This window comes from Rhodamnia argentea, chromosome 8 (genome assembly GCF_020921035.1).
Source record: "Rhodamnia argentea isolate NSW1041297 chromosome 8, ASM2092103v1, whole genome shotgun sequence".
In the NCBI taxonomy this organism is placed as follows: domain Eukaryota; kingdom Viridiplantae; phylum Streptophyta; class Magnoliopsida; order Myrtales; family Myrtaceae; genus Rhodamnia; species Rhodamnia argentea.
Window position 1 is genome coordinate 9,688,344 of NC_063157.1, and position 10,422 is coordinate 9,698,765.

General features: G+C 40.7%; 1 protein-coding gene across 1 annotated transcript; it reads left to right on the forward strand.

The window, feature by feature from the left end:
• The first annotated feature begins 350 nt into the window (after positions 1-350).
• Positions 351-10,096, forward strand: LOC115736585 (importin-5). The gene is made up of 21 exons (XM_030668347.2): positions 351-1,162; positions 1,782-2,340; positions 3,235-3,438; positions 4,217-4,321; positions 4,413-4,478; positions 4,552-4,716; positions 5,334-5,408; positions 5,496-5,650; positions 5,940-6,075; positions 6,148-6,217; positions 6,306-6,433; positions 6,543-6,599; positions 7,094-7,279; positions 7,377-7,469; positions 7,560-7,645; positions 7,729-7,795; positions 7,874-7,940; positions 8,021-8,157; positions 8,532-8,623; positions 8,695-8,761; positions 9,401-10,096. The coding sequence occupies exons 1-21, from the start codon at positions 492-494 to the stop codon at positions 9,560-9,562; spliced, it is 3,348 nt and encodes a 1,115-aa protein (XP_030524207.1). The 5' UTR covers positions 351-491; the 3' UTR covers positions 9,563-10,096.
• The last annotated feature ends 326 nt before the right edge of the window (positions 10,097-10,422 follow it).

A 10,422-nucleotide genomic window follows, 5' to 3' on the forward strand; every position in this document is an offset into this window, starting at 1 on the left:
GAAAAAAATAACTGAATGAAATTTTTTTTTCTTCGCCCAAGAAAAATATTTTCCGTTGGTCGACTTTTTTTTTAAAGCGTTCATTTTTTTGAAAAAATATTTTATAAATCACTTATTTTTCGCGAAGCAAACGCACTTTAAAGTGAAAAAAAAAATTATAAAATTATAATTTTTTTTAATTCCCTCAAAAAAATAAAATGAGAAAAATATCACTAAAAATAGAGAAATAAAAAAACCCAATTGAAATAAAATAAAAAGTAGGAAAAGAAATCACCAAAAACGAAAACCCTCTTCTCTGTCTATAACTCCAAACCCTTTGGGCGATCGTGTTATATGCACGATTGGAGAGAGAAAGAGAGAGAGAGACAGGGAGACAGCCTCCATCTCAAAGTCTCTCTCTATAACCCACCCTTTCTCACTCTCCTCCTCCTCCGTCGTCCTCCAGCCGTCGCAGCCGAAAGACAGAAAACCCTAAATCCTTCCCCGTCGCCATGGATCCCCAATCCACCCAGCTCCAGCAGGCGCAGCTCGCGATGGCCCTCGGCCCCGACCCCTCCCACTTCGAAGCCCTAATCACCCACCTCATGTCCTCCTCCAACGAGCTCCGATCCCAGGCCGAGTCCCTCTTCAACCTCGCCAAGCAGACCGATCCCAACTCCCTCTCCCTCAAGCTCGCCCACCTCCTCCACGGCTGCCCCCACGTCGAGCTCCGCGCCATGTCCGCCATCCTCCTCCGCAAGCTCCTCACCCGCGACGACTCCTACATCTACCCACGCCTCACCCCGCAGACCCAGTCCTCCCTCAAGTCCGTCCTCCTCACCTCGATTCAGCGCGAGGAGGCCAAGACCATCACCAAGAAGCTCTGCGACACCGTCTCCGAGCTCGCCTCCGGGATCCTCCCCGACAACGGCTGGCCGGAGCTGCTCCCCTTCATGTTCCAGTGCGTCTCCTCGGACGCCCCGAAGCTGCAGGAGGCCGCCTTCCTGATATTCGCCCAGCTCGCCCAGTACATCGGCGACTCCTTGACCCCGTACATCAAGGAGCTGCACGGCGTGTTCTTGCAGTGCCTGAGTTCCTCCAAGAATCCCGATGTCAAGATCGCCGCCCTGAATGCCGTTATCAATTTTATCCAGTGTTTGTCGAATTCTTCGGATCGCGACAGGTTTGCTTGCTTTTTAGATAGTCTGATTGGATGTCTAATTCAATTTGGCTTTGCTTTACTGCAATATGTTTGATTTAATTTGTCTTGTTATGTAATGTCTAATTAGGTAGACCTATTTACACGAATTGTATTATGTGGTAGTCACTGCCTGAGGAGAGCAAGGTTTGCTTGCTTTAAAAACATTGTCCGAGTGGATGTTGCATTCAATCTGGCTTGCTTTACTGTAATCAGTTTGATTTAATTTGTCTCATTATTGTAATATCTCTTTAGTCACTGCCTGAATAGGGTATGTCCGCTTTTTGGAAATCATATTGCTCTCTATTTCCCAATAAAAGGAAATGACATTGCTCAGCTGTCAGCGGCATTCTTTGGTCAACTTAAAGTATTAGTTTGTGTTTTCCTTTCATATACTGTCAGTGCTGAAAGTGGCTCTTGGAAGTCATGACATCTGTTTAGATGATGCAATTAACTTCTTAGTCAGCCTATGCATTTAGTGTTGGAAATCGAGGAAATCAGGAAACAATTTAATCTATGTGCCCATCTGTTATAGACTGACTGTGAAATTAGAATGTATTATGGTTATACAACGTTTTTTGATGTTCAAAGGGTATTTGGGCAGATTTCAGGATTTGTTGCCGGTGATGATGCACACCTTGACCGAGGCACTAAATAATGGCAACGAGGCAACTGCACAGGAAGCACTTGAATTGTTAATTGAATTAGCTGGAACAGAGCCGCGGTTCTTGAGGAGGCAATTAGTGGAAGTGGTCGGTTCTATGCTGCAGATCGCGGAGGCTGAATCATTGGAAGAAGGCACAAGACACTTGGCAATTGAGTTTGTGATTACCCTTGCCGAGGCTAGGGAGCGGGCACCTGGAATGATGAGGAAATTGCCGCAATTTATAAGTAGACTTTTTGCAATTCTGATGAAGATGCTTTTGGATATTGAAGATGACCCGATTTGGCATAGCGCAGAGAGTGAAGACGAGGATGCAGGGGAGAGCAGTAATTATAGTGTGGGGCAGGAATGCTTGGATCGACTGTCCATCTCACTTGGTGGAAACACCATTATTCCCGTTGCTTCTGAACAATTGCCTGCATACTTGGCTGCTCCTGAGTGGGAGAAGCATCACGCTGCCTTGATAGCAATTGCCCAGATTGCAGAGGGTTGTTCAAAGGTATTGCTTGTTAGTCATTGCTGGATCACCTTCTGTTCAGACGTTTTTTTCGCCTCAAATTCTGATTTCTATGCAGAGATGGTCTTAAAACTGTGATTTGACGCAGAAATAGTGTCCACATACACCTGTTGGTAGATGTCTAACTTATATTGATAGTTCGTTTAAGAGTGCTTTTGCTCAAATGAAGGTCAAGCACTTGATCTAAGCATTCGTTGTAAAGGTGGGTGAGTACCATGGATTACACGTGACATGTGAGTTCCCGATGCTGTGCTTTATGATCCTTTCATCTGTGAAATCAGAAAGTAAATTGCACCACTCATGTCATGGGCAAGCGTGGCTTGTTTGGAGACTGAAGGGCACATGTTTTTGTTGTTTTTTAATTTCAACATTCATAATATCCAGATATGATTTTGTCTGTCTAGCAGAGTTCGCAGTGCTTATTATACTGTAGCTTACCTTGACAGCTTTAAGACCCCTTTCTTTGGGTACTTTCTTTTAGAGCTCTAATGTAATGGTCGGAAGAATTATTGGAGATTCCAAACTTGAGCTAGCGGTGTCAGTCTTCAATCCTTTGGCAGAATTTGCCACCTGGCCAGTCACAGTCCTTGTTTCATTGGTGATTCCTCAAAGGCTTTGGTGAACGCCTTAGAATCCTTGGGGCTTCATGTTCACTGCTCTTTGAAGCATTATGACCTCAAGTGGCTACTGCTTTTCTTTTGCTTTGTGTTTTTTTTTTTTTTTCATAAACTTCCGCAATGACGTGATAGTATTGGTAACTTGGTATGAAGCATGTTGCTGTATAGTTTTTAGTTTTTCTGTGGTAAGAATAACATGATATTCCCTCTGCTGGGCCTGATAATTTTTAATTTGTTAATGTACTTTGTCTTGTTATAGGTAATGATAAAGAATTTGGAGAGAGTTGTTTCAATGGTTTTAAGCTCTTTTCAAGATCCACACCCTCGTGTAAGGTGGGCAGCGATCAATGCGGTTGGGCAGTTGTCCACCGACCTAGGCCCAGACCTGCAGGAGCAATACCATCAGCAGGTCCTGCCAGCACTTGCTGGTGCTATGGATGACTTTCAGAATCCTCGTGTACAGGTTCGTTGCAGTTATGGGTAATATTATTTTTATTGTGTATCGTATTTTTTGATAGGTGCACATGACTGTCTTACATTGGCTTTTATGTAATTTGAAATTAAGTCTCTTTTACCTACAACAGAGAAATTTTAAGTTAAGTAGGTGACCACATGTAGTTTAGGAAAAAAACTTGGTATGAAAGGCCACTTTATGTGTGGTAGTCTGTGTCATTTGCAATCCATTTAGACCAGGTAATTGGCATAGAAAAAAGTCAGAAGGGACGTTGGTCACTTTGAGAAAAACATAGTTTTATGTTTTAGGACTTGGCTACTTTTGGAATCAGTTCGAAGCAACAAATTTTTCTCTACAATTTTTCTTTCTGTCTTTTCTAGTTAGTCTTTGCTCTTTATGTAATAACGAAGCACACAATACCTGAGAAACTGGAACTCCAGTTACTTTTCAGATCAGATGATTTCAAATGACTTCAGATGGCAGAGGGAGTTGGATGTATGAATGGAGAACATCGATATTTGTTAAGCCTGGAATCTTTTATAGAACTAAAAGCGCTGGATCTTTCGATGAATGCACTTCAAACTGGAGTCACTACTAGTTGCAGAGCCTTTAATATATCTATGTTGTGCTTGGCTTAGAAGATGCTATGTATCCTCCACAATTTGTCCGAGTTGTAATATAGTTGGAAAATTTCCCCTGTGAATCTTATCGAGGGCTAATAGTGTTGTTTTATGTTCGAACATCTATTTTGATTAGCACCTTTTCACGTGCGATGTGTCCTTGTCAGGCTCATGCTGCTTCTGCTATACTTAACTTCAGTGAGAACTGTACTGCTGCTATATTGATGCCCTACTTGGACGGAATTGTGAGCAAACTGCTTGTGCTTCTACAGGTAGATCAGGAGAAAAAGTAGCACCTTCTTGGCTTTCCTTAGTTTATGAATTACACTCATTTGCCCTAATTATTTGATGTTTGTGATCTAGAATGGGAAACAAATGGTGCAAGAGGGTGCATTGACCGCATTGGCTTCTGTTGCTGATTCCTCTCAGGTATAATCATTCAAATTTTTATTGTTCTCTTCACCTTTATGTGTGTGATTACTCACATGTCTTTGCACTGTAGGAGCAATTCCAAAAGTACTATGATGCGGTCATGCCTTATTTGAAAAATATCTTGGTCAATGCAACTGACAAGTCTAACCGAATGCTTCGTGCCAAAGCAATGGAATGCATTAGTTTGGTTGGGATGGCTGTTGGAAAAGAGAAATTCAGGGATGACGCTATACAGGTAATTCTCAAGTCTCAAAATCTGAAACGGATATAAAGAATTGAGCTTTTCCTAATTCTATGTGATTATCAAGATCTTACAAGGTGATTTTAATAAGCCTTACAGACTGTCAAATTTCAGTGAGATTGTGAGTTGTCATGTTCTCAAGAAGCTGGTTGTAGATGAACATTGGCTCATGTTCTATCTATTTTATTTGGATATTAATATATCTACAATTACCTACTGAACTGTTCGATTTTTGTTGCCTGACAAGTGAAAGTTTAAAGTTTGAATTTTGCAATTTCAACTATCATATTTTCTCTCTCAATTGTATGCACACATGCATCCTCTAATCTCCCTTATCATTTCATAAGTAGACAAGTGCAAATTCACCATTTTTAACCATATTCCAAGTGTATGACTTGGAGATGGATTGTGCTCTAGAATTTAGAAAGTTTTAGCAATTATTTGGTAATGAAGAGTTCTTATGCTCCATCATGATATATTACTGTTTTCACAGGACCCGGTAGGCTGTGAGATCTCATATTTTATTAACTTCCAACTCCATTAAGGGGCCCTATGTTTGAATTCCTCTTGGCCTTTTGATTGAGTTTGATTTGTTTTGCTTTAATTTTAAGGTTATGGATGTGCTTATGGCATTGCAAAGATCACAGATGGAGACAGATGATCCAACAACGAGCTATATGCTGCAAGTAAGTTTTATTGTTGGCTTTAATGGATGGTTCTTACTGGAGACTGATCCTTTTGTTTCACTGTCTCATGATAACCATATTTTGTAGGCTTGGGCTAGGCTTTGCAAGTGCTTGGGGCAAGATTTCCTTCCTTACATGAAAGTCGTTATGCCCCCTTTGCTTCAGTCTGCTCAACTCAAGCCTGATGTGACAATCACGTCCGCAGATTCTGATAATGATATTGATGAATCTGATGATGAGGGGTAATGGTTTTGCGCCTGTGTTATAATATGTGATTTGGCAGTCCTATTTCTGTGTGTGTGGGGATAGTTGTCATTCTATAAATTGAATTGGAATTTCATGAAAGCTGCCTATGTTCATGGGGGAATTGGTGGGTTGGTGGTGGTGGAGGTGGCGGTGGTGGTTGTAGTTCTAATCCGCATTTTTTTTTGCACTTTACGATGTCCAAATGGTGCAATTATTAGCGTCAACACTTTGTCTGGAGTGTTTAATCTATTTGGCGCCTGCTTAGATTGTAAGTCAATGATGCAGAATGGAGACTATAACTCTTGGAGATAAAAGAATAGGAATAAAAACCAGTGTCTTGGAAGAGAAGGCGACAGCTTGCAACATGTTGTGTTGCTATGCCGACGAGTTAAAAGAAGGGTTTTTTCCATGGATTGAGCAGGTTAGTCAATTTGAAACTAAAGTTGTCCTTTGACATATGTGCCATTTTCATGAGGCCTTATAACTGGTGCAGGTTGCTCCGACTTTAGTTCCACTTCTCAAATTTTATTTTCACGAAGATGTTAGGAAAGCAGCTGTTTCTGGTAATAAACTTCTCTTGATCATTCATTCCTTCTTGTCTGATTGATTGTTGATGGAATTTCTCACATAAGTGAATCTCCCACTTTGTAGCGATGCCAGAGTTACTTCGTTCCGCAAAATTAGCTGTTGAGAAAGGGTTAGCACAAGGTCATAACGAAACCTACGTAAAGCAACTATCTGATTACATCATTCCAGCTTTGGTGGAGGCTATTCCCAAGGTAATTGTTGATGATAAAAAGTCAACTTTCTGGACTGTTGATTTGTTTCTTCAAGTAATCATGGTTGATCCTTGGTATCTAAGATGGCTAAACTGCATTTTGCTTTCAGGAACCCGACACAGAGATCTGTGCGAGTATGTTGGATGCATTAAATGAGTGTTTACAGGTTCGTGATTCTATTTAGGAGTTATAACAAATAAGCTTCTTCCTTGTGACCTGGGGTTCACAGGCTCAGTTTACACAATATCTTTCTGCTAACGGTGGAGCCACTAGCCATAATTTACATATGACTTATTTCATTTCGACATTTATCAATGTTAATTTCTTTATTTCAGGCCAACTTTCTCGTTGTATGGACGATATATGGCCATCACACCTTATATGCCAAACTCCTGTTTTTTCCCCTTCCTGTGGAAACTGCTCCTGTTTTCTATAATCCTACTTAATTTATTTGCCAATAATCAGAAATTCAGGGGGAAGATTTTTCCAAAAACAGGACAGTACTTTTTGTATGATGAAACTGTCAATTGTTTGTGGTTATGATTAAGTAGTCATTAATGAAAATGTCAATTGCAGAGATGTACTTATTCCACCAGTCATTCTGAACAATTTTAAATAGGAACTGGTGAACACCTCATGACATGCAAGATTTGATTCCAGATTTCAGGCACACTTTTGGACGAAAATCAAGTCAGATCGATTGTTGATGAGATTAAACAAGTGATTACTGCTAGCTCTAGTAGAAAAAGAGAAAGAGCGGAGCGTGCTAAAGCTGAAGATTTTGATGCAGAAGAAGGCGAGTTGCTTAAAGAGGAGAATGAGGCGGAGGAAGAAGTTTTTGAACAAGTCTGTCTTCTGAAAAACTATGTTTATGAAAAAAAATTTGCATGACAGCTTCAAGGAGTATTTAACTTACCCTCTGTGCTTGAATTTTCTTGTTTAGGTTGGTGAGATTTTGGGCACTATGGTTAAAACATTCAAGACATCTTTCTTGCCTTTCTTCGACGAGCTGTCATCGTACCTAACGCCCATGTGGGTAAGTTCAGCAACTTCTCTATGTTTTTCATTTTCTTTCCAGTTTTTATGCCATCTTCCTTTGGTTGATAGGTATTTGTTTTGCATATAGGGCAAAGATAAGACTGCCGAAGAGAGGAGAATCGCTATATGCATTTTTGATGATGTTGCTGAACAGTGTCGCGAAACAGCTCTTAAGTAAGCTCACTTTTGGAATGCTTTTTGAGTGACTTATTTGATTTCTGGATTTAGTAATGGTTGTTAAAACTTGGGTGGAACAGATATTATGATACCTATCTCCCTTTCCTTTTGGAGGCTTGCAACGATGAAAATCCAGATGTCCGACAGGTCTGCACTCGGTGATTGTGATTGTTTATGCTCTTGGTTGATTTCAGTCTACTGAGTTCTGGAGTGTTTGCTTTTCAGGCTGCTGTCTATGGATTGGGGGTTTGTGCAGAGTTTGGCAGTTCCGTCTTCAAACCTCTTGTTGGAGGTGATTATCTGTTGGTGCTTTTTGAGGCTGTTGTTTTTCTACCATTTAATTTACTAATACTCATGGATGGCTATCTTCAGAGGCTCTTTCAAGGCTAAATGTTGTGATACGTGATCCCAACGCTCTGCAACCTGATAATGTAATGGCATATGATAATGCTGTCTCTGCTCTGGGAAAAATATGCCAATATCACCGTGATAGCATTGATTCTTCTCAGGTAGCTACTTTGACACCGTTTGTATGTTGACAATACATGGTATTTGCTGGGGGATGGATCAATATAAAATAAAAAAACTTAAACTTGGAGTTCAAGGTTGCGTTCATTTAATTATGTGTTTGTTAAATTTGTCGTAGGGTCTGATAATGATAAAAAGAAACGAGAGAGAATGATTATCTGAAGTTGAAAATGGAAAAGAAACAAAAAATTAATCATTGACGTGAAGTTTCTTGCTGAAATGGTGGTCCTGAGATTGAGAATTTGGGTCTTGGCCCTGGTCAAGTGGAACGGTCATTGAGATTTTTCAGTGTCATTTTTTGCTAGTAGCTGTGTCTGCTGGTCCCTTTACGGATACTTTACTATGATTTCGATAGGTTGTTCCAGCATGGTTAAATTGCTTGCCCATAAAAGGTGATGTAATCGAGGCCAAAGTTGTCCATGATATGCTTTGTTCAATGGTGGAAAGGTAAAGACATCTCTATCGTGTTTGGTAATTTTCATCCTTATAATGGTCACACTAATAAAACCTGTCTACAGATCTGATAGAGAACTCTTGGGCCCTAACAATCAGTATCTTCCTAAGATTATAACGGTGTTTGCAGAGGTCAGTTTCTAAAGTTCCTTTTTGCTTATTTGTTCTTTACTAGTCAGTGTATAAGAAAATTGATTTGGTTCTTTAGTGTCATGTATTCCCCAGCTGTCCTGTCCGTAACACCACGAGGATTAGGTAGTGGTTGAACTGATGCTTTACTAGAGTTAATAAATTTACTGGATGGTATTTGGATAATGCTTGAAAGAAGTTTTCAGAAAATCGTATAAATAAGTAACTTCATTGGGTGGGCTTGTGTCTTGTTGGGTGTTCTATCGTATGGTAATGCTCTGGCAATTTCTATCGTATGATAATGCTCTCGCAATGAACTTATTCTGTCCTTAACAACTCCCCCACACCCCCTCCCCTCCCTTCTGAATCATATGGTTCCTGTCTAAATCATCGGTAAGAGTCCCCATGTTGATCTTTGATGTCCTCTCCCCTGCAGTTGCCTCGCTAGGGATGTGCATTTCTGCTTGTATTGAATGATACATCCCCTTTCATTTGCTGACATGTAGTTATGTCTCTCTGCTTGTATTGAATGATACATCCCCTTTCATTTGCTGACATGTAGTTATGTCTCTCTGAGAACTGCACATGCAAAAGATAGTGGCTACATCTACATGAACTGAGAATAAGGCATATTTTTGTTAGGTTTTGTGTGGGAAGGATCTAGCTACTGAACAAACTGCAAACCGGATGGTCAGTCTGTTAAGGCAACTACAACAAACTTTGCCACCATCAGCCTTGGCCTCGACATGGTCATCTTTGCAGCCCCAACAACAGCTTGCTTTGCAATCAATCCTCTCTTCGTAGAGCTGGCAAAAAGAGGTTGACAAGTTGCTCTTCTCAAGGATTGCTGTCCAGTCAGTGTGTCGAATATATGCATTTGTTACCCATTCTTTTCCATAAATGGTCGCCATTGCATGATGCTTCAGAGCATTCCTGCGTGATTGAGTGTGGGAGTCGCCTCTACCAGTGAACTTTTTTTCCCTGTAGCATGTGTATAGTGCAAGCATCAAGTCATACTTCAGTTTGAGTCCCATACCGTGCCATGAAAAGGATCAACATCCCTTTGGTGCATGCGGTTTTGAGGATTGTCTGGCAGGCAATTCTTGTGGCAGTTTTGGTCGCATTTTGTTTTTTGTGTAGTTGTCCCGTGTTTCAGCTCATACTTGATGGTATATTGTATCGACTGGAAACCATGAATGGTAATTCTTTCATTGGGTCTGCACCTTGTATTTGAACTAGGCTGGTGGGGGCTGGTGTTGCTTCTTGAAATTTTGTGAAGAATTAAATTATAGAGTCGAGGATTTTGAGTTTTGGTATACAATGTGGAGTCCCACTAAATCTTTCTGGCAATTGTCCATTTTGTTGCCAATGCGCTAAGCTGCAGGACTTTGTGATCTGAGGTCCTCTGCTGCATTGCTTCAAATAAATTCTTTCAAGCTTCAATCCCGCGCTATATTTTTGTGGAGATGGATGTATACACCTGAAACGCAAATACTGCTATGTGAAGTACATAGGTGCCCACTGTAGATCGGTTTGAGCGCTTGGGGGTCAAATATGCGATCTCATTCCAAACTCATCGGCTCTACTGTTCCTTGTTTGCCGTGTCTTTCTTATACTCGCACTCTTGGTTCGGGTAGAAACGCCTAATAACAGGAAGGTGTGGA